This window comes from Protomyctophum bolini (assembly GCF_963924005.1).
Source record: "Protomyctophum bolini genome assembly, chromosome: 5".
In the NCBI taxonomy this organism is placed as follows: Eukaryota; Metazoa; Chordata; class Actinopteri; order Myctophiformes; family Myctophidae; genus Protomyctophum; species Protomyctophum bolini.
This window is the reverse complement of record NC_137866.1, coordinates 34,990,732-35,014,552: the sequence shown is the minus strand read 5'-3', so window position 1 is coordinate 35,014,552 and position 23,821 is coordinate 34,990,732. Positions and strand designations below refer to the sequence as shown.

Genomic DNA, 23,821 nt, shown 5'->3' with positions numbered 1-23,821 from the left:
TAAACGCTCCCGGTGATGCGCAAGGACCTTCAGCGTGTCAAAATGGACCAGAAAGCATCCAATTTTACACTCTCAGAGTTAAAGGGAAACTTTGCCGATTTTGAACAAAGTCCACGTTGGGAAACACGGCACTACATCGTAGACCTTAACCCATTTAGGCCTGACGTTGAAATAAAAAAAAGTCTTCTAAATCCTGATAGTTTTCTGAAATACCTTCCTATATGAGTAGTTCTAATGCCAAGGACCCCCAAAAATATATATGTAATCGGCCACCGACCCCCATCTCAAAAATAAAATATGTTGTTCCAGGGACTGTAGATCTGCTATTTTTCAATAACTAAAGTATAACATAATGCTCAAAACACCAAAAGTCGTTCCTGTCTAATGGGTTAATATCTCAACACTCCTGATAAGGCTGGCTTCGAGACGCCGCTCCAATTTGCCTACGAGTTGACTGTCCTACACGTGACGTCAGCATCCCGATTCTGTGGGGAATGTTTGACAAAAGAATACACCTCACAACTGTAGACCAGCTATTTTTTTGGCAAAGAGATATGGTGTAGATTGAAAATTCTCTAAGAGGGTTTAAGTGGTTAAAATTCGGTATTCCTGACATCGACAAGAACTGCAAGAACAAGTAGGACCTGAAACCCCAGTGGCCACAAGCAATTTGTGACAGAAAAGGTGAGACATATGAGGAAATCATACGGTATATACCTGTGGTGTAAGTAAGCCTTGGGCAGGAACACATTTCATGAAGTACAGTACATCTCCTAGCCATGTACAAGTACACCCCCTGGACATGTACAAGTACACCCCCTGGACATGTACAAGTACACCCCCTGGACATGTACAAGTACACCCCCTGGACATGTACAAGTACACCCCCTAGCCATGTACAAGTACACCCCCTGGACATGAAGGTAGCATGTGTCCAAACAGGGAGTCATTGGGTACCACTTTTATAGTTTTTGGTATGACCCGGCCACTGGAAGTTGAACCCCAACCTCCCAGTCTCAGGGCGGACACTCTAACCACAAGGCCACTGTCTATTTCTCCCATAAAATGCACAAAGAAGGGTACCCGCCTGTGCAGCGGCAGCCAAATGAGTCATTCCTACGCATGACCACAAAAGACGTTTTTCCTACAGGATATGATCTCACGTCAGAACAATGGGATTTAGATTCAAAATTGGAGAAGTTTCCCTTTTAAATTAAGATTCCAGAATTTACAGTGCACTTGTAAAGCTCTCGTTATTCATAGTGGTTGTTATTGTTATGACTTCAAGAATGCATATATGAAACAAAAAAAAAACAGAAAAAATGCCAGGTCAACATTTTGATACACACTAAAATGCCACTCTCTCACTGAACCAATCACAGTACAGTAAAAATTGTACGCAAATAAAATTCTTTATAAAAATAATTCTCTTAAATAAAGACATTAACAGCAACAAAGGAATGTTGTTGATGTATATATGTGCCATCAAAATTCATCACCCTAATATCTACATAATCTATTCTATGGATTTTTAGAAGCTGTACTTATAGTTAAAGTGTTTTTTTGTTTTTAATTTTACTTGCATAAGTCATAATGTAATACTTACTGGCTTTGTTGAATATTTTGGTGATTTTCTCTATTTCTCTTTTGCATGAGTCACTTTTGACTGAGGGCACAACAGAGGAATTGACCTTGTGGGGCCAGTGGCGACAGGGGGAAACCAGGCCCAAGAGAAAGAGTCCAAGAAGTTTGACCTAAGAACAAAGCAGAGGCCCAAGAGAAAGAGTCCAAGAAGTTTGACCTAAGAACAAAGCAGAGGCCCAAGAGAAAGAGTCCAAGAAGTTTTATCTAAGAACAAAGCAGAGGCCCAAGAGAAAGAGTCCAAGAAGTTTGACCTAAGAACAAAGCAGAGGCCCAAGAGAAAGAGTCCAAGAAGTTTTATCTAAGAACAAAGCAGAGGCCCAAGAGAAAGAGTCCAAGAAGTTTTATCTAAGAACAAAGCAGAGGCCCAAGAGAAAGAGTCCAAGAAGTTTGACCTAAGATCAAAGCAGAGGCCCAAAAGAAAGAGTCCAAGAAGTTTGATGGGACAGGATACGTCAAAGACCTCATCGAGGCCCTTGAAAGTGACATTATATCCCAAACCCCCAACATTAAATGGGATGACATTACAGATTTGGAAGATGTGAATGCCTGCCGTTTTCAAGCGCATACGAAGACCATGGAAGGGAGTGCTCATGGTGGATTCTCCAGCCATAGGAAAAGAGAAGGGAACTCGCACACTCATATGCTTCAAAAGGTATATTTATTGACGACGTTTCGAGCCAAGGCTCTTCATCTGGTCAATCAGTGACCAGATGACCAGATGAAGAGCCTTGGCTTGAAACATCGTCAATAAATATACCTTTTGAAGTATATGAGTGTGCGAGTTCCCTTCTCTTTTCCTATGTCACTTTTTTAACCCAGCACCTCCACTATAGTTTCTGTAGGATTGTCCAGGCACCCGTGAAACTTTCTTGGTCAAAGCAGTCGCTACAGAGTGCAAAACGAATATCTTCAACGTCTAAGTACTAGAGGGGAGTCTGAGAAACTGGTTCGCCTCCTCTTTGAAATGGCACGGTTCTATATGCTGCCACCACAGTCTTCATCAACGAGACTGCCGTGGAACATCAGGGGAGCAGCCAGTCACAAAGACAAGGCAGAGTTGTATCAGGAGATGAAGAAGACCCCTGCAAGATGGTTCCTATACTAACTTCCCCTGGGACATCGACGAGGCTCTGAGGAGAAGAAGATCTACATCCCTCTTCCCTCAGCCGAAGACAGGGTGGGGATTCCCTTTAGTTTGAAGAAGAAACGCCACAATTTTCACCTTAAATCAATCCGATGTCAGGAGATGGCGTGGCAAATATTTAACCAACATGTTGCGCCCCTGTGTGTTGACTCAAAACTAATTCTACAGAGAATTTTCACCAGAATATTTGTTTGATGGAAAATTAACTGTACATGTTAAATATGTTTAGTACTTCATGTTTCGACAAGATTTACTGTAACTTATCCTCCAACAATGCCCAAAATTATTAAATAAAAATCTGGTCAACAAAACAAACAGACTTAGAGCTTCCCTTAGACAACACTTCAACACTGACTGTCTGTCACTGACAGACTTAGAGCTTCCCTTAGACAACACTTCAACACTGCGATTTACCTGAATTATCAATGAAAATATTTCCCCTGACAAGCTTTACACAAGTGCAATAAAATTGTTAGAGTAATTAAATACATCATGACTTGGTTATAAGCGTTAGTTGAGCCGCGAAGCAATGCATCTATTTTGATGAGGGTGTACAGTATATTTGTCTGTCTGTGTCTCAATCTATCTGCCAAATGAAAGGCCATAAGCCACGTGGCTCAACTATGCACACCTCTAAGCTGCCATGTTTAGCACTGATTTAGGTAGCAGAATCTCAAAGCAAACTGTCTATAACTACAAAGCTCTATTTTGCTATAATGCTGTAATGAGATAGTAATGATTTAAGTGCAAATACAGTATAATATTTACAAAACAAAGAAAAATAAACCTTGAAATATAGAGTCAAAAATAAAAGTGCTAGAGTGACAACATTGATAAAGCATAAATTGTCCGTCATGAATAATGGGCAATCAATATTTCATTTTCGTAGAATATTGTGTTGTGCACATAGTTAATTACACATAGAAGATGTAGGAGGGCCCAAGGTAAGAGAGACCTTAATTGTAAAGAGTTAGCGATTACGTCAGTAGAAATAAAAGCCTAAAGAGTAAATCTTTAGTGTCAATTAATATAACCCGTAAGGGTCCATTTGGTTCCATTTGTACACTGTTCTGTGTTAAATGAACACAGAGGATTTGACTGTGAAAATGCCTGTAGGATAGCTTAGGACGCGGACTCTTCCTGGACATCAATGCACGTATGCACGTATAAAAATCTAAATGTTCTACCCAAATGGAATTAACCGCAAAAGCAAGCTACCCCAAGATCACATAAAAAGTTGCATGTTCCCCCGTTTACCATGAAGAATGTGTACATGTCTGTTTGTAAGGGTCATACTCGTGCATTTGGAATGGACGGGTACAGGCTTGTCGTGAGTGACCGCCGGGTCAGAAATAGTCTGTGAAATTTTGAATGAGATGTCGACCTTCCCCTGCCGTTCAGATGGTGATGTAGTGTTGTCTGAGCTTGGCGCCAAGGAACTCGTGGGTTAAGTTATGCCTCGTGATTATCCCGACGATCTGAAAGACCGGAGGGACAGAAACAAGAGTTACAGGTGCCGTTACCATAATTTTCTTAATTACCCCCCAAGATGCTGTTTTGATAAAGAGGCCTGCGTTTTACTTGTACTATGACCAACTTCCAAGTACTACTATTTTCTTTTTTGAGTGGTGCAACCACTCCTACAACCAGCAATGTCCGTGTACCTGTTTGTGTACCTACCTGTATAAGTGAGCATGATTATGTGACTTATTTATACCAGTAGGGGGCACCAGAGTGGTACAACCAGCAATGTCCGTGTACCTGTATCCTGTTGTCATGAGCACGAGTGGTGTGTGCATGCGTGAAATTGGAACGATACAGAGAAGAAATTGGAACGATACAGAGAAGAAATTGGAACGATACAGAGAAGAAATTGGAACGATACAGAGAACCAATAGACGGGAGTTGCACCACTCGGTTCACACTGGTGTGATTTTTTCTTTTTATCCCAAGATTTTGTAACCCATTTTTTCACCTTGTGTCAATTATCTCTACACGCCCTCTGCCAACCTGGGGACAGCAACGGACTGACCTCATGTTTCCTTCAATGCATGAGCGTCCAAGCCACTTCTTTTCACCTGACAGAGGGGAGTTTCCCCGGGTTGGACGCAGACCGTAGAAGGTACGCGTTATTTCACCCAGTTCCTTTCCCCTCCATCAGCCGCCCCGGCTGGCCAAGATTACTGCATGTTTCTTGTGAGGGTACCTACCTACCCTGCGGACACGGGAAGAACAAGTACTACTATTAAGTACTACTGACCTCTCCTACGGCATTGACCACTGGCAGGTGTCGTAGGCCCATGGTTCTGAAGAGGTTAAACACCTGGGACACATGTGTGTTGGGGGACACTGTGTAGGGACACGGGTTCATGTAGGGAGTCACATCCTGCACAAAGAATGACAACAACATGCAGGATTTAGAACAGCAAAATGAACCCATTGAGGCCTGAGGCCAGATTCTACAATATGCCTTGTAAAACAACAACAAACTGTTTTCTAAAAAGAATGATATCAGTGGTTCTACATCAGTGGTTCTCAAACTATTTCATGTCAAGGACCCCAAATAATTATATGTAATTGGCCACCGACCCCCATCTGAAAATATGTTGTTCCAGGGACCCCCCAGAAGCAAAGATTAATACTTAAAAACGTTTGCTGGGAAAGAATATATATTCAAAGATTTGCACCCCCCCCCCCCCCCCCCCTCCCGACAGCTATAGTTTTAAATAAACATCATCAATAGCCCAAAGTTGGCGTGAGATGACTGTATACCACTATCATGCGGGGGTTGAGGAGGGCCAGGTCCAAGTCATGGATGTCGGGGTAGCGTGGATAATCTTCTGTCATCTCTGCGTAGGACAACCTGGGCTGAGTGGAGCTCTGTGTTGGGAGACACAGAGACAAACAATTAGACATGCTTTCCAAATGCACTTTCCTGTGTGTTTCTCAGCCGGTGGGTTGGGACTTGAAAGTGGGTCACGGGATTTTGTGACAAGGTCCCAAACGAAAAAGTAAGATAATGGTAATTATATTCAGTCTTGAGTAAAAAAATATATATTGCGGTCTTGAGTAGCGAGGCAGTTTTCCTGCTGGGCTGTGAGTGACGTCATGTACGTATTTATTCCCTGACCCGTTTGCCCTCTGGGCTATGACGTCTGGAAGACAGAGTGAGGGGGGGGGGGGGAGGCTCCACTTCCGCTTATAGTTTACTCATGACAGCTCTTCCGGTGGCCCAGACTGTATGATGAAGCTCTTCCGGTGGCCCAGACTGTATGATGAAGCGTTTGGAAATCGCGGAGGTAACAGTCTGGTAACGCGAGACTACTTCATGGGTGTCAATAGAAATACATCATCATTTAAGGAGAGAGCTACTCGAGCCTACACCGTTTCTTCAGGAACAGTATCAGATGCAATAAAAACGTATCGCTCAAACGCGCGTGTGTGTGTGTGACTGACTGACCGACTGGTTCTCAGCATAGCAGACCCCTCGTATGAGCAGGTTGACCAGCTGGGAGCGCAGGATGAGGCCATGGAAGGTGAGCGGCCTGAAGCGTTCTTCCATGGTCCAGTCCTCGCTGGGGGACTGGTCTGGGTACAGGTTGGGGTAGGGCTCATGTCTGGAAAACAAACACAACTGCATTTTTGTTCTGGGTTTTAATTGATTCCTGGAGGTATAATTTAGTAGCTCATACAGTAGCACGGAACTCTGTGCCACGCTACGAGCTTGTAGGTCTGCTATTTTTGAAAAATTGTGAAAATGTGGCGCACATCTTTGAATATACATTCTTTCAGAGTGAACGTTTTTACTCAAATCTTTGCTTCTGGGGGGGTCCCTGGAACAACATATTTTCAAATGGGGGTTGGCAGCCAATTTAATTTCTGGGGTTCTTGACATGAAATAGTTTGAGCACCACTGACATAGAAACATAGGTTTTTCTGAAAACCAACATGATTTAGAAGACTTTGTAGAATGGAACATAGGTCTAAATGGGTTAATGAAACCTCTTAGTAAGTAAGTATAGCCTTGGGTGCCGAGGGTTTCACTGTGTACCTTCTGTCCAACATCTGCTGTAGCATGTCCTCGCCCTCCTCGGCGGGCGCCGCTACGGGGACCAGCTCGTCACACACGTTCCTCAGCTCGCTGGACGGGTAGGACTTCATGGACTGACAGCGCCGCCGCTGTTCCCCTGCCCGCGTCAACACGCTCGACTTCTGTGTGATGGAAAGAAACAGTAGTAGACACACAAAACCATTGAGACCCGAGACCAAATGTCTTGACAATTTTCTGAAGAAAAAAAAAAACTATGTTTCTATATCAGTGGTGCTCAAACGTTTTCATGTCAAGGACCCCCAGAATTATCTGTATTTGGCCGCCGACCCCCATCTGAAAATATGTTGTTCCAGGGACCCCCCCAGAAGCAAAGATTTTAGTTAAAAACATTTGCTGTGAAAGAATATATATAATATATAAGATTTGTGCCACATTTTCAGATTTACAAGCTCATAGCGCTGCACTTGGTGCCACACTATGAGCTTGTATATCTGCTACTTTTCAACAGCTAAAGTTTAAAAATAATGTTTAAAATGATTAAAAGCTAAGGTGACACAGCTGCGTTCCAGGTCCTAATGGGGACCAGAAAAGAACATGCACATGGAAAGAACAGGCAGTACTGTAAAAAAAAAACAGCCCTGTTGGAAGAAAACATTCTGATGTGCTGTGTCATGTGACAGCCCCATCAGTGCCGTCACACAAAATGTGGCAGAGAATAAATAACAGTAAAAGATCAGTATTTTGTGCTAAATACATATTACACTGAGCATATTCTCCCAAATGTATACAATATTATATGTGTACAGTACAACATGCTGTGCTGCTCTCCCTCTCTCTGCCAGCACAATGCATGATGGTATTTAGTACTTGGTTAGTGACCATCGGGTCACACCATACTGTTCACTATGCATTGTTGTGACTTATTAGTCTCTTATTGGACAGCTGGAGTAAAAAGGACACTTGGTGAAGAAGGTAATGAATGTCTTAGAAGGACAGAAAAGTATTATAGGATCTTGGACTGGGTTGATAAACACCAGGGGGACAGAATGAGCCCTAAACATGGGCTTCTGACTCCCTCTGCTGGTGATAGTTTGCAAATAGTAGCCTGTGTAACCCTGGCGGTGTTGTCATCTCAAACTATAAGCACTGTTGCAAAACAGTCCAATCAGAATGTATTAATCCAACTTCACAATCAGTTGCTTGTCTTTAACTAATGCAACAAGGAAACGAGGATGCAGACAGGACTGCCCAAAAACAAAAAACAGATCACACATAAATTGAACGGTAACGCAACAGTTAACAGGATATCCTGGAAACCAGAACAGCTTAATCTCCTCATATTAGCAGTAAAAAGCACGTATCCTTTGTACTGTTAAGTGCCACATGACGCCTATGGACGCCTATCCCGTGACGCCCTCGTTGCCATGGCCGCCTTTTTGAAGATTCCTCTAATCTGGTGTTCAGGTGATGATATTCACATTACATGCACAATTTTATTACAAATTATTTTTATTTATAATGGACTTCGGTGGCAACGAGGGCCAAAACTGGTATCCACCTGTGGCACTGGATGAGTTAACCTGCTAGTGCAGGGGTTTCCAACCCGCGGGCCATGTAGGTTTTGCAAATGGGCCCACAAATAATTTTCAAAACACTAAGATTTTATTCAGAATGTTTCATTGAATTTAACAAATTCATTTATTTTAATAAACATGCTCTGAAAATGCACACGGTCCATCCATCTGATCACTTAACGAGGGGTCAGATGGGTGGATCCAAGTGGGCCCCGACAGTGAAAAGCTTGGGTACCGCTGTGCTAGTGCATTAGCTGAATAACTTGAACTTGTATCTTAAATATGAAGGGTATGTGTGTGTACTACAGTGTGTGTGTACTACAGTAAATGTCAAGCAGCAACAGGAGCTACGGTAGTACCTTGAAGAGGACGTTGTTGCTGATCAGGATATTGCCCTTCATGAAGTCCTTCTCGTTGAGCCGGTTCTCGGTGACCACGGGGAAGGCGTGGTAGACGGTGGTACGCAGGATGCTCACCAGGGACTGGATCCGCGTGTGGGGGTACACGTAGGTCAGGTTGGGCTCCATGATGTCACTGGCCGTCAGTCTGGAACGGGACGAGAGCCGGACACAGCTTACTAAACCCTTTTTATATCAAGGTCCATTATTTAAAATCGGCATTTGAGCCACGGACCACCATTTGACGCTTTTTTGCCTCCGAGACCCAAATCTAAAGAATATGTTGTTGTCTTTCAGTCTTTGGATAAGATTTTGTCTACACTTCCATGCTGTATTGATGTTGCACCTGGCCCATAGCAGAGATAACAGGCAAACGTCAATTCTTCTACATTCTCTAATTTTGGAAAATATTTTGTGCCAGGGAGCCCCCAATTAGATTTATTTTAAAGTAGAAGATCTACAACAGTTTGTAGATCGGCCATTTCAAACAGTCGATGTACATATATTAGGATTAAAGTGGATACATTTAGTGTATCCACCGATGAACCCTGGGGGTCCCCAGACCCCAATTTGAGAACCGCTGCATTATCCCATTTAGACCAGACTTCGAAATAAAAAAAAAAGTCTTCTAAATCATGACAGTTCTCTGAAATACCTATGTTTCTATATCAGTGGTGCTCAATATTTCATGTCAAGGACCCCAAAAATGATATGTAATAGGCCGCCGACCCCCATCTGACAATATGTTGTTCCAGGGACCTCCCAGAAGCAAAGATTAGACTTAAAAACGTTTGCTCTGAAAGAATATATATTCAAAGATTTGCGCCACATTTTCGGGATTTAAAAAACAAAAATAGCAGATCTACAAGCTCGTAACATGAGCTTGTAGATCTGCTATTTCTCAATAGCTAAAGTATAACATAATGCTTTAAAACACCAAAAGGGGTTCCCGTCCAGAATGGGTTAATAACGTGACCCATAAATCTTACTTGTCCATCTCAGCCTCCGTCTCCCACTCCAGCAGAGGAACTCCTTTCAGTACGATGTGGATGTCATAGATGCCCTTGTTGAAGAAGTCTCCTGTCCATTTGGCCACCTGCCAATCAGCACAACAACCATATGTGACCAGATTTTACTGAGAGCCTGCCATCGCGCAAATTCCAGCTTTTCATCAGAGGAGAAAAACCTTTTTTTTCTCAAAATGAGTTAATAGCACAGGTGGACTCTTCACATACTAGAGCATGTCTGAAATAAGTGTCAGAGCTGAAATCGACATAATAGAGCATGTCTTAAATAATCTGAAATCGACATGTACATTTTTCTCAACTCGCTGTTTTCTGCAAGACATTACTCTATAAGCCATATATCCAAAACTGGTGGGTCAAACTGAACAACCAATATGTCAATTTGAAGCTATGATTCCCTGCTTTCATGAGACATAAAACGGAAATTCAAAAAAATCCTCAATCAAATTTGGACACGTATAGCCCGATTCATAGTTCATAGGTGTAAGTTAGGCACTGGAAATAGCAGATCTACAAGGTCACAACGTGGTGTGACTCAACTCAACACAATATACTACCATTACTATACATCTGTGACTGTGAAAATAAAACCTGGTATATAGTACACTACAGCATTGTAGGTTAGTATGTTGACGGTTAACCATATAGTGTACTGTGTACACAATCTTTTATAATTAATCAAAATGAAGGGAATTCTTACACATCGTTATTAATATATTGTTTAGACTGGATTAACACAAATTACAACTAATCAACTATCAAGTAATTGCTAATCAATCCATTTCAGCCACTGAACACCTGAGGATGATCAGCTCTGTTCGCCACGGGACAACAACTACGACAGTGACACAGACGCAGAGAAGGCTCCCTTGACTCAAATACACCAGAGTAAGGCCAAGTGTGGACAAGGACGGATACATGCACACCGCACAGACGGACAGTCTACTATGGTGAGACGTAGGAGGACACTAGGCAGGAGGCAAACCATAGTCCTAGAGACCTCTCAGTGCCTGATGTCCCCCAAGAACACACAAGGCAGAGAGAGCTTCCTGTTCGTTCTGGCAGGAGAGAAAGCATGTTTACAGAAAAGGTCTTAATTAATAGCATGCAATTGTCCATGACATAGATATGGTGGAGGGTATTTCTGCATCAACGTACCATCAGTGTTATCATGATGGGCAGTCCATAGGTGATCTCATTGGTTGACTCAATGAGGATGACAGTCAGGCTGATGGTCATCCTGACCACGCCCCCAAGGAAGGCGGCTGCACCAATCAGAGCGAAGGTCCCAGAGTAGATGTCCAGGCCAAGTTTTCTAAACATTTGACAGAAACAGAAACAAGGCAGGTCAAAGGTAAGCCAAAGAACGACATTTTTAGCTAGAATATCTAGCCTTTTAGATACAAACACCCTAAAGATCCTGGCTGGGGCTCTTGTACAATGTCAATTTGACTATGCCTGTACATCTTGGTATACTGGCATTTCTATGACCCTCAAGAAGAAACTCCAGAACTCTCAAAATAAATTGGTTAGAGTGATCCTGAAGTTGCATCCTAGAACTCACCTTCTCCCTGCCCACTTCACCAGTCTGGGGTGGCTTTAAGTGGAGGAGAGAGTATCCCAATTTAAAATGTGTCTAGTTCACAGGATTCGAAATAATGTAGCACCCAAATATTTCAGTGACTATTTTTCAACGGTTTTCACAGGCACTACACCAGAGGGAGCCCTACTGATTTTAAACCCTGCCTTTTTCACAACTATATGGGAAAAACATCATTCATGTACTCTGCAGCAGTTCAGTGGAATGGCTTGCCTTCCAGCCTCAAGGTGATCAGTTCCTTTGAAATTTTTAAATCCACATTAAAAAGATGGTTGGCCGAAAACATGCCATTTTATTTTAGTATACTGACTTTTAAAAGAAAGAAAAAAAATCCATTTTATTGGTCAGTTTTTATGATTTTTGTCCTGTTTTTGTGTTTTTATACATTCACCCAGGACACAAACTAGTGAAAATAGCAATGTGTCACTTCGCGCCACATTGTGAGCTCGTAGATCGGCTAATTTCACTATATTTGTTCTCTAATCTTAGATTTATCTTTCATTTCTTCATGACATAACTGGAAAAAAAAAGATTTTGTTATTAATAGAGGGTATGCGCGTGACATCATCAAACCCGGAAGTTATGCAGGAATGCCTACTAAGTGGCAAAAAACTACTTTTTGGCCTTGACAGCCCATACATCCAAAGAGAAAAGTCCTATTTGATTGCATTAAACAACGTTAAACAATGTTAAACTCACTTTGCAGGTTGCTTTGCTACTCGATTTGCCACTCGATGTGCCATTCACTTTAAGCATGCACATACCCTCTATTCATGAAATCTGTAACCACACAGTATTATGTATTATTTTGTTTCCAATAGTCATAATGTATCTGCTAAACAAAGTATAGTAAATGTTTTTTGGGGTATTTTTTTACATTTTGCTGGTAGATTACACTGTGAGAATGCAGAGTGTTGTGTCTCTCAATTAAGCATAGCTGTGGAATGACCAGTGCTAACAATCGTTACTTGCAGCTGAGTGGTGCTCAAAAGCCTGCGGGACAGTCTGTGGAAGTGGGTCAGAGAGAGACAACCATCAAAGTGAGAAAGTTGTCTGTGCAGCAAATTCCACCGTGAGAGGAAGTAACTGGTGGTGGTTCACTTTGGAAAAGCGTTGACTTAGTTGTTGAGAGACCCTTGCAGGACTTTTACAGGTTCATTTTTAACCATCAGAAATCACTATAGAGCACCGAAGTCTGACGTCATTTACACACATCCTACCTGGGTTCGCTTTTTTTTTCTCCACCATTCTGAATTCCCAATATTGCGTCAAATAAGAACTGTGTTCCAAAAATAAACACATGATCCCGGCTGTTTCACTCATATGGATATGAAGAATCAATGTTACTGCCACCAAATTAGTAAAAATGTTGCCACAAACAGACTACCGGTATATCAAATATGTGTGACTGTAAACGACCCACCTGCCCGACAATATATGTTTATTTTACGACACACAGCCACCTGCCCGACAATATGTTTATTCTACGACACAGCCACCTGCCCGACAATATATGTTTATTTTACCACAATTCTTATAAAAAAATGACACCGTAATATGATGAATAGATAAAATAGCAAATCTACATTCCATCATGCATTGCGAGCTGGCAGATCTGCCATTGTCGGGACATGTTAGCATCTTATGACACGCCCAGAATAGGGATGCTCAGGTTCATGTGCCCTGCTAAGACACTACATTACACTTACCTACAGAAGGAGGAGAGGACATTTTAAGCCTTTTATTTAGGTGCTAGTATACAAACGACTAACGTTTCGACCTAAAAGGTCTTCATCAGAGTCATGAGACTGAGTTTGTATACTAGCACCTAAATAAAAGGCTTAAAATGTCCGTGCTGCTCCAGTGTCCTCTCCTCCTTCTGCATCAAGTGTCCTTGTTCCTGTGAAGCACGTGACCGGACCAGCCGTTTTAGCCTTGAGGCGCGTCGGTAGACTCCTTTTGTTCTCAAGTTCGTTTGACTACACTTACCTCTTTGGAACAGTACGGGCACACTGTAATCTGTCCTTTGTTACATTTTCACCTTCGTCAATGGGTTACAACAAGGATACTTGTAAAAGAGAGTTGAGCATTCCCCTTACATTTTAAGGAGGTTGGCTACGAGGCGTCCGAAGGCAGCGCCACAGAGCAGCGCGGGGACAAAGAGGCCACTGGGCACCGACGTGCCGTACGTCCAGCAGGCCAGCAGGAAGTAGAGCACGAAGAATATGGTCAGAGTCACCGGGCTGAAAGTACCTACGGGACACACGGGGAAAAGTGGGGTTGCACAACTTTAGGGACTCGTCGTGACTGTTTTGACAACATCAATATACTCATCATACTGTCCGTTTCTATAACTGCCGTTTTTAATCCAAATCTACACACGTCGATTTGCTCAGAGCTGTTTCTCGGAGTATATCAGATATAGTTTGCACAACGTGGAAGACATTCAAATGATGTAGAGCAGTGGTTCTCAAAGTATACCATTTTATACTTCAGCCATTCAAAAATAGTCTAGCTTTTAAAAGAATCTCGAAAGATCATGGAATCGTTTGGAATAATCATTTAACAGTTTTAAACAACACAAATCTGGGGGTCTTTGGCACAAAATCCTTTCAAATGGGGAGTCACATGCAGATCAATTTGCGTGTCCTTGACATGAAAGTGTGAAAGTGTCTTGCTCCATTGGGGAAAATAAATACAACTCTCGATATAATGACAGTCTGATGAATTGCAATCCCGCATGTTTCTCTGATCCATGTCACCTTGCTGGTGGAAGAGCTGGTAAATGGCGGCCTCCTGGGGGTTGAAGAACAGCGTGGCCATGTCGTTGTACGTCTGGTTGGAGCAGAAGAACTGTCGGGTGGTGGCGTTGATCTCCTCACTGCCACGCACCTGGAAACATTCGTTACATTCGTTACTGTGACGTATTGCTTCTCAATGGTGAACAGGTTTGGGGACCCCTGCATTAGTTTGGAGGGGGTCACAAATAAGAACCAACTCAACGAAGCCCCTGCAATGCTTTCTATAACCACAGGATCAGTGTTGATTTGGTCGACTGAAACAAAGACGAAAAATGTTCGTCGACTACCTTTTTTCACTGTCAAAAACTAAATGAAAGCTAAGCTATGATGACTAAAACTATGACTAAATACATTGACAATTTCATCAACAAATAACTAGACTAAAATGTTAGGAAAGGACTATTTTTACACTTGGTTGCATGCTGAAAATAGCAGATCTACAAGCTCACAACACGTCACAGCAGATGTAAAGTGTAAAATCAGTCAGGCCGGCCAAAATACATTTTAGTCGACTAAATCAACTGTAGATTCAGCCGACTAAAACTAGACTAACACTAAAACATTCCGGGTGACTAAAACTAAGTGAAAACTATTCAAGAGACAAAAACTAAAATCAAAATTTCCTGCCATAAAACAACACTGGTATAGGTTGTGGTAGAGAAAAACGGCTTGTGAAAAAGAGAAAAGAACCCACTCATCTGCTCCAAAATGTATACATTTATTTATTGAGAAAGGGCTCGTACCGGCAGTGTGGTGTTGTGTGGGGTTTATTTATTGAGAAAGGGCTCGTACCGGCAGAGTGGTGTTGTGTGGGGTGAGAAAGGGCTCGTACCGGCAGTGTGGTGTTGTGTGGGGTGAGAAAGGGCTCGTACCGGCAGTGTGGTGTTGTGTGGGGTGGAGGTGGACAAGTCACGACATTCACCCAGAGTCATGGAAGACACAAATATCACCACCGTTGTCACCATGGTAACCAACAGGCTTTCCAAAACCCTGAAAAATAAAATCATGGTACTGCATTATAGATAAGTCAATTAGTCAAATGACGTCCTCAACTAATTGTAGATTCTGCATGTCCAATGATAAAAAGGATTCATTTGACGTCATTGGCGCGATATAGGGTATTTTTTCCCCCCACATGAGAACAATGGGATTTAGTTTCCCTTAATTGAATAAAAGTGTTCATATTGCAAGTACAGACAGTGTGCGTGTCAATATGCACTTTTTGTGCATTTATACAAGTTTAATGTTTGTCTTGTCTAGACAAACATTAAAAACGACAATGGACAGACAATGGACAGAGTTTAATGTTTGTTTTGTCACTAACACAAACATTAAATGCCATTAACAATGAACAGAGTTTAAGGTTTGTTTTGTCTGTCACTGAGCAAATCGCATATGCATGTTATGTTATGATATCGCGATGATGTTGGTAAAGAGCCCCTCACTTCACACGGGTGTGATTTTTTGAATACCATAAACAAATATAAAGAAAAGGTTGATTGATATATTTCACAGTTTAGATTACAATATTTGTATCTAAAAGACAATTGACAACATATAAAAATACGAATTGCAAACATCATCTTGATTCCAAAGCCATTTTAACAAAACAGATCTGTGTAATCTCTGAGATGCCACTGATTAAAACAGAATGTCTAGAAGACGACTAGATGTGACAATATCACACCACATAAAAAAAGACCTGAAACAGGATGAACACAACATGGGACATTAAAATACTATTAAGCCTGATTTATACTTCGTTGTATGGTGGAGCTCACATATGAACTTGTAGGTTGCCTATTTTTAGCGTGCAACACCGGTGTACGACAAAGGGTCAGTGTACGACAAACTGTCAATATCCGATCTACAAGTTCACAGTTATTTTGGTGAGCGAAACTCCGGTGCAGCTAAGTAAAACAGCCTTACTTACCTGATGAACTTGGCTTTAGGGTGGATGTGCTTCATGCGGTACTTGGAGAGTCTCCTGTTGATGCAGTTGAAGAACGCTCCCAGCAGGCCTCCCACTACGCCCATCAACACAAAGAAAGCAAGATCCACTACCGTCCACAGGTGGCAGTTCTTATCCCCTTCTTTACACTATAGGGATGGACAATGGAATTAGCAAATGAACGAAACAAGAGTCAAAAATAAATTGGGATGATCTTTGACAAGAGACTTTCTGTGACTTGTGACATGACAAACATATATTGTATTATGCTGCTGTAATTTGTATTATGCTGCTATTTGGATAAGAGTGGCTGCTAAATGCCTAAATAAAAAATTGTGTACATGACCAAAGCTGAGAATAGACAATGACAGTATGGTAAGCTACTAGACTAGTGTAGAATTGCTCCAAAGTCTGAGGTCCAGCTGGCACACAAATACATATTGTTTTGTTGTGACACGGAGGGAGTCGGAAACTCACACACACACACACACACACACACACACACACACACACACACACACACACACACACACACACACACACACACACACACACACACACACACACACGAACGTACCTTAAACTCTCCGAAGTTGAGCAGGCCAGGCTGTTGGAAGGAGCCCCACTTGTTGTAGTAGATGCCGGAGCGGAAGAAATTGAGGGTGAATGTGGCAGACATTGAACAGAAGAGCTGGGGAAGAGAAACACCAGAAATTAAAGACTATTACACAGTACACTGTGCTTTAGACTAGAGAAAAACAGAACAGCACTTGCATGAGTTTCCATGTAGTGTCCTGCATGCTGAGATACAGTACAACATAAAAAGTCCAACACACAACTTTTATGTTTTGATGTGATGTCAGTGCACTATACAAGTGTGCAAAAGATGCACATTATGTTTATGTAATTTATTTTAATTGAAATACATTGAATTATGTTGTATTATGAACTGAATAAACTGTACATAATACATAGGAAACCGTAAAAAAGACCTAGAGAGTATCAATTCATGTATTTTGATAACAGGGACCTGTTCAAATGAATCAATAGAGCAACTGCATGGCCTGTTTCTCAACTAAATTGGAAACAGAAACTGTTAGCAGGAAACAACACATTTTTTTTACAGTCGTACACTAGTTACAAATGGATAAACTAACACAGATTTGACAGTGCTACAGAATGATAGCCAATTACACCTAGTATAGTACCCATTTTGGACTGAGGTTGATAAAAGAAAATGCTTAATTTTTGTTTCTATGTCAGCGGTGCTCAACCTTTTTCATGTCAAGGACCCCCAGAATTATCTCTATTGGGCCACGGACCCCCATCTCAAAATATATTGTTTCAGGGACCCCCTGGAAGCTAATATTTTAGTTAAAAATGTTCAATCTGAAATATATATTCAAAGATTTGCGGCCCCTTTTTCACGACTTTTCAAAAATAGCAGACTTACAGGCCACTTGGTGGCTCGCTATATGAGCTTGTAGACCTGTTATTTTTCAATAGCTAAAGTATAACATAATGCTTTAAAACACCAAAAGGGGTTCCCGCCCAGAATGGTTTTTAAGGGGTGACACACATACCACTTTCCAGGTGAGGGCCTGGTTCCAGAAAGAGGATCCCTCCTCCAGACTAAACAGAGTGCCTCCTATGGGAGCCCCGAAGGCAGCCGCAACCCCGGCAGCAGCCCCGGCTGACACAAAGTCCCGCTTGTCCCTGGAGAAAAGATGAAATGTTACAATGAGGGGCATTCGGTACAGGAAAATGCATTTTCTTTAGTGTGTAATGTGTGTGCATGTGCGTGTGTGTGTGTGTGTGTGTGTGTGTGTGTGTGTGTGTGTGTGTGTGTGGAGAGTGAGAGAGGCAGTCACCTGTCACTGCGGAAGTAGGGAAAGTCAAATTTGATCTTTTTAAAAGTGATGCTCTGAAACTGAGCGAGAGAAATAACATCTGGTCAGTGGGTGCACTTTACACATTATCTGACCATAATGAGTCTGAGACTAATTTCAGAGGGTACTATACTGTCCGTGACTATGTGGTGTCCAGTAGTGTGTACCTGGGGGAGGCCAGCTCCCACAATGGCCCCACCGTGGATCATTGGGCCCTCCTTCCCGACAAACATACCTGGAAAATCACATTGAGTCAGACGCACGTCATCACTGTAAGTAAAAGTACAAGTGGGAGGCAGGTGCACAATTTAAGATGGGTCGCCCCATCCGTTTCATTGTCACTTGAACAGTGTCCTGGCAACAGCGGATTTGCTCCCCTAATCAAAACAGCCTGGTTTATTAGCATTCTCTTGTTACATGGTTTTATGATGTTTTTTGTAGTCATGATGACCCAATGTACCAGATAATGCAGTGGTTCCTTATCCAAAATGTTCTTAGACTGTAAGCCTACTCACTGAAACCACTGTTTGAGAACATTGTATTTATGTCAGAAAACATGGAGTAGCATTTTCAAATCACAGCAAGGGATGACAAGACAATGAGTGGTGGATCACATGCCTCCAGCAACAGCGAACAGGACCCCGATTGTCTTGCAGAGGAAGGTACGTAGCCGTACGATGCCAGGAATCTTCACTCCGTTCAGGTAGCTTTTGATCTCTGGGATTCCAGAGCCTGCAGCGACTGGCTGAAAGATAAAAAGGAGATAAAAGCATGTACAGGAACACCAGAAACCAGAATAAACATTCTGTGGGAAAATTCTCACATGATCTAGTATAGCAGATTGACAAGGCAGCTTGGACAGTCAAACACATAAAAGTAGTGGCTTTGATCCGATCTACTCTGTGGTTCTCCAAATAAAGGGGAAGAGAGATGTAATATGTTTCTTTAGATTACGGCTTGTGGCCTAATATGAGTTTGATACGGGCCTAGATTAATGTCATATGTACAGTGTTGATGATATCAGTCCCATACTTAAGGACAGAACTGTGGTGAATAATCAATGTGGTACCAGAAGCAAATTCCATCAGCCTTTGCTGTGGACTGGAATGATGAATATATCTGAACCTATTTCGTATTGAGTCTAGCCAAACTGGTTCTATCCAAGATACGTTGCAGAGTTAAAAAAAAGTCTGCCGTTCATGCCCAACTGACTCTTTAAAGGACGACTTTGCCACTTTTCAACCTTGTCTGTGCGTTTTTAGTAAGTGCATTCATGCCAATATTTACTTTGGCTCACTGTAGTGGATTTTTTTAAACGACTTAAAACCTTTTAATACATGTTTGAAGGACCATGATAAGACTTAAAACCGGTATGTCACGACTCACCAGTGTCCACTAACAAAGTGATAATTCATCAGTCTAAGAAATTGTATAAAATGTAGGAACGGACTATGGGAGGATTTTGTAACATCTCTACAATCTTTTAAGAAATATTGGCACCACTTATATTATAAAGTTAACTTATTAGTGTGTAAGCTTCACGTTTTATAACGAGGCGGCCTTACCTCAATGAGGACGAGCACACTGGCTATGAAGACGAACAACATGTTGAAGGCCAGCAGCTCCAGGAGAGACAGAGCAAGGCAGCCCTTCTCACTACATTCCTGAACAGCTACAACATTCTGGATAAGGTAGAACAACTCCCAACACAGCCTTGTAATATAGAGTGGCAATATGGTGCGAGTGGCGAGTGTTTACATGCATGTTTTCAATGTTTGCGCATTTCCTGACTGAGGTCATATCCACAATACAATATACTTTGTGTCTTCATGTTCCAACTTCTGTATTACTAAATGTAAAACTGAATTTCAATAAAGACAATAAAGATCTATAAGTTCTTAATATTACCATGTAAAGTAAGCTGATGGAAACAGCTGATCCACAGCACATCCAAAATAAATACTTTTGAAATTCCTATGTGCTTATTCAGGTTACTATAAACCAAATTTATGTTTTTACATGAGCAAATTCAAAAGCTGACTACATGTGTATTATTGTACACAACAATGGGATTATTGATGTGAGTGCATCTCTAAAGCAGTAAGAAAGGATACAGTTCCCAACCAATGTGAATTTGACATGGGTGAAGAGATGTACGAAGAAGTCCACAAACAACCCCACCTGAACAAATAAATATAAATGTTCCTGTATCTTTGCACTGGGAAATGTTTGATTGTATGATAATGCCTGACATGTCGTGTTGCCCACTGAAAATAATATGCTCACAATCTGTCATGCTGCATGCATTGCATTGCATACACACAGAGCTTGTAGATCTGCTATTTTCAGTACATAACAGACATCAGTCATAAGGAGGCACTGGACCAAGTTTGTTAGCACCAGAGAGGCCAGACTTTATTTTGCAAAACAATTTCAGATGGCATGATGAACACTACGTACCAGACCGACGGTGACTCCAATAGCAAACACCAGGATCCACCGTATGGCTTCATACTTTTGGGCTTTCTATTGGCAGCCAATAAAAGGGAAATCATTGATTTAAAAAATTAAAATCTACAAGTGAAATGGATATTATCTATCTAGAAACAAATAATTCACATAGTCATCCCATAAACGCTGAATAGAAGAGCGGTTATTGAGAATGTGATACCGCAGTTCTTGGCCCTGCAAGCCCTGAACGGGCATGCCCGACACGCACGATGCAATCAGGATCCAAACAATCGCCCTATTCCGAATTAGCACACCCCAAACGGCCACTGCACAAGCTCAAAACAATGACAGATGATGCTGTAAATGTATAGTGAGTGACTGAATGGACGTACCTTATTGTTCATTCCCTCCAGGACCTCCGCAAACGGTTCATTGATGCAGCGGTCATAGTCAAGACTCTGTCAACCAAAGAAATAAAAAGGTTGTACAAAAAACTTGACAAAGATTTCCAATGTCAACTTGCTGATTGGCCCATATGTATCCTGGTGCAATGACAACTGTATTTCCAAACCTTTTAACAATTACTTTCAAACAAATTCTCAAATACACAAACACAACACTACTAGACAGGCTACTCATTTCCATCCTCCCCTTTATCCAGTCATAGTCAGTTTTCCATCAAATACAGAGGTACCACACTATAAGGTCCACAACTGTCTTCACTCAACTTATTTAAGAACAAATTGAAGTATCTTCTGATTAATCCGAACACTTAAATTATTCAGATTCTAATTATTACCTTTTACCTGTTTTGTATTATTATTTATATAGAAACATATTGACAATCAATTTACGTCATGCTGTAAATGACTAAGAACTGTGTTTTGTTCTAGACTTCTTCTGTTTGCAATCATGTTTTCTGTTAATAATATGTATATTTAATTGCACTCAAATCATGTCTGGTTACTGTACACAGGTTGAGGCCTTGTATTGTTTTATAGTATACTGTGCTAAATAAAAAAATAAAAGAACATGGTTCTCCATCTGCAATTGTCTCATACGTTCCCACGAGCACAATTTAGCCCCCTGGGTTTGAACCGAGGTCTCCCACATATTGTACATAACAAACCAAACTCTGCCTCTTCATCCCAATCACCCTTTGTGGGTTTGTGCAAAGTAGTTATTATGCTCATGGTCTTCAGGCAGGGCTACTCTTACATTATGTAAACATCCAGCACCTTCCGGCAGTGTCTCTCACCTCATAATCCTTCCTTGGCAGAATCTCCTCCTCCTCATCTTGGGTTTCTGCCAGTATTGCCTGCAAGAGGAGAATGTATGCTTTGCCTTTGACAGATACAGAAATACAAGAAGTACAGGAATACAGCTTATAGGAAACTAGAAATCAAACAAGGAAACAATGTGCATTGTCAATTTATGTTTTACTGATGGAGTTTTGACCCACAGCAAAGCCACCCCCACAAAGCCCCTACAGCCCCTAAGAGACCAGACCATCTGCTATCAGCATCCTTATTTTCCCAGACTTGTCATAGGTGGTGGTGATGCATTAGAACAGTGTGAGTGAGGCTTTCAGATAAGAGGGGTGCAAAACGGTTTTAAATGTTGAAATTATGTTATTAATGGGCTCTGGGTACTGATCTGTCCATATCTGTGACCTGAATGAGCAATGCATTCAAGACATCTATAGACTTTGTTAGGTCAAGCAGCTGCACACACAAGAGCAGTTTAGCAACGACAACCCCACCAAACCAAGCACACCAAACAGAGTGGAGAGCTCATCAGAATCACGCCTGCACCAGTCCACCCATCATTCAAATTGACACTACAGTTTAAAGCACAGTGACAGACAGAGAGAGAGAGACAACATACACAACAACATGGGCACCCAGACTGAGAGCAGACAAGCTCACAACTTAAATACTTCCCCCAAGATTTTCCAGCGTATGTTCATTCGTGTCTTCGGCATCTCTCAGTTCGCTGCTTTTCTTACCAGTTCTTCGGGCGTGCGGGTCTCTCCCTCATTGCAGCAGCAGCGCTGACAACAAAAAGTGTTTCCACAACACGCCATCTTCACTGTGGCCTCAGCATCACCTCTCCTCTTCCCACAACCATGTCATGTGACCAGACACAGACGACGGACAGCTTCAAGCGCGTCAAACCTGCGTTCCAGTCCGTTATAATCAGTTAATCACATTGCCTTTAATATTTAATTTGACTTATTTCAATTTGTTGACGTATTATGAGTTGACATAATGCTGGATGTACAATCACTCACATCACATGAAGTTATTGAGAAACACGCTGGTTTTTGAGGACTGTGTAAAATGACAGGTGTAGCTGCTGGGCATACTTGACACCCCGTGATTTCCCATATGAATCTGATTATAAATAAATAAAAATGGTGTCATTTTTTTAGTGCTGCATTTGTGCTGAATTGTGCCGTACATTTCATAATTTGTGCTGGTATCATTTTTGAGATAATTTGAGTTATAGGTCGTGAGCTTTGCGAGCCTAACTTGCGTCCCAATTGTTTGGCTCCATCGCACTCAAATGGGGTGCGTTCGGAAATGCGCACCGGGAGCGCACTCGCCTATTAGTTTGCATTGCACAGTGCGCTATTTCCGAACGCGCCCCTACTAGTCTCGTTTTTAGGGCTCGATGTGCTCTAATTTGTGCCGTTGAAATCATCAATTGTGCTGCTTTTTTATTTTAAACGTGCGGAAAAGGCGCATTATATGCTTTTGAACAGTTGGAAAAGAAAAAGAACATGCGATGGGGAGTCAGTGGGGTGAAGGATAGCCTACATACGGTCATTGCGTCCATTGAGTCCCTCGTCATAATATTTTTGTAGCCTATCTATAAGCGTTAGTAAAACTAGAAAGTCAAAGTAAAATAAATGTAATAATGCATCTCACTTTACTGGCAAAATAGCGCCATCTACTGTTTATTTCATTAACTTATTGTATATCTCCCAACGTTTGATTGATTGATTGATTGAAATATTTATTAGCCGTTTGCAGAATTACAGTACATTTCAAGCACAAACTCAATACAAAGACTGTTAACTGTGAGTGGACGACCCAATTAAGCATTACACTTGTTTACAACAGGGTCCACTCCACCATGTTCAATTCATCAAAACATTTAGAGACGTACAAATAGACACTTCTATATAGTTAAGGAACAGAACATGAATTCATCATAAAGGAAGCAAAAAGGGAAAAGATAAAGAAACATATACAGTGTGGGGAAAAGGGGGGGATTCAGCTGTGGAT

General features: G+C 41.6%; 1 protein-coding gene across 1 annotated transcript; it reads right to left on the bottom strand.

Annotated features, from left to right (window-relative positions):
* Positions 1-2,377: 2,377 nt before the first annotated feature.
* Positions 2,378-22,676, bottom strand: clcn6 (chloride channel 6). The gene is made up of 23 exons (XM_080764740.1): positions 22,537-22,676; positions 21,787-21,846; positions 20,921-20,986; positions 20,538-20,603; positions 20,192-20,258; positions 19,643-19,749; positions 18,696-18,822; positions 18,245-18,312; positions 18,060-18,118; positions 17,772-17,904; positions 16,766-16,879; positions 16,171-16,337; positions 15,110-15,227; positions 14,199-14,328; positions 13,536-13,689; positions 10,995-11,151; positions 9,801-9,907; positions 8,773-8,959; positions 6,840-7,000; positions 6,249-6,405; positions 5,561-5,668; positions 5,049-5,174; positions 2,378-4,266 (listed from the first exon to the last, which is right to left on the bottom strand). The coding sequence occupies exons 1-23, from the start codon at positions 22,612-22,614 to the stop codon at positions 4,186-4,188; spliced, it is 2,598 nt and encodes an 865-aa protein (XP_080620866.1). The 5' UTR covers positions 22,615-22,676; the 3' UTR covers positions 2,378-4,185.
* Between the last annotated feature and the right edge of the window lie 1,145 nt (positions 22,677-23,821).

Coding starts and splice junctions, on each gene's coding strand:
- clcn6 (XM_080764740.1), bottom strand. CDS start 22,614: ATGGCGTGTTGTGGAAACACTTTTTGTTGTCAGCGCTGCTGCTGCAAT. Junction 15,228..16,170: donor CCTAAAGCCAAGTTCATCAG/GTAAGTAAGGCT, acceptor TTTATTTTTCAG/GGTTTTGGAAAGCCTGTTGG. Junction 4,267..5,048: donor TGGTCAATGCCGTAGGAGAG/GTCAGTAGTACT, acceptor CCGGTCTTTCAG/ATCGTCGGGATAATCACGAG.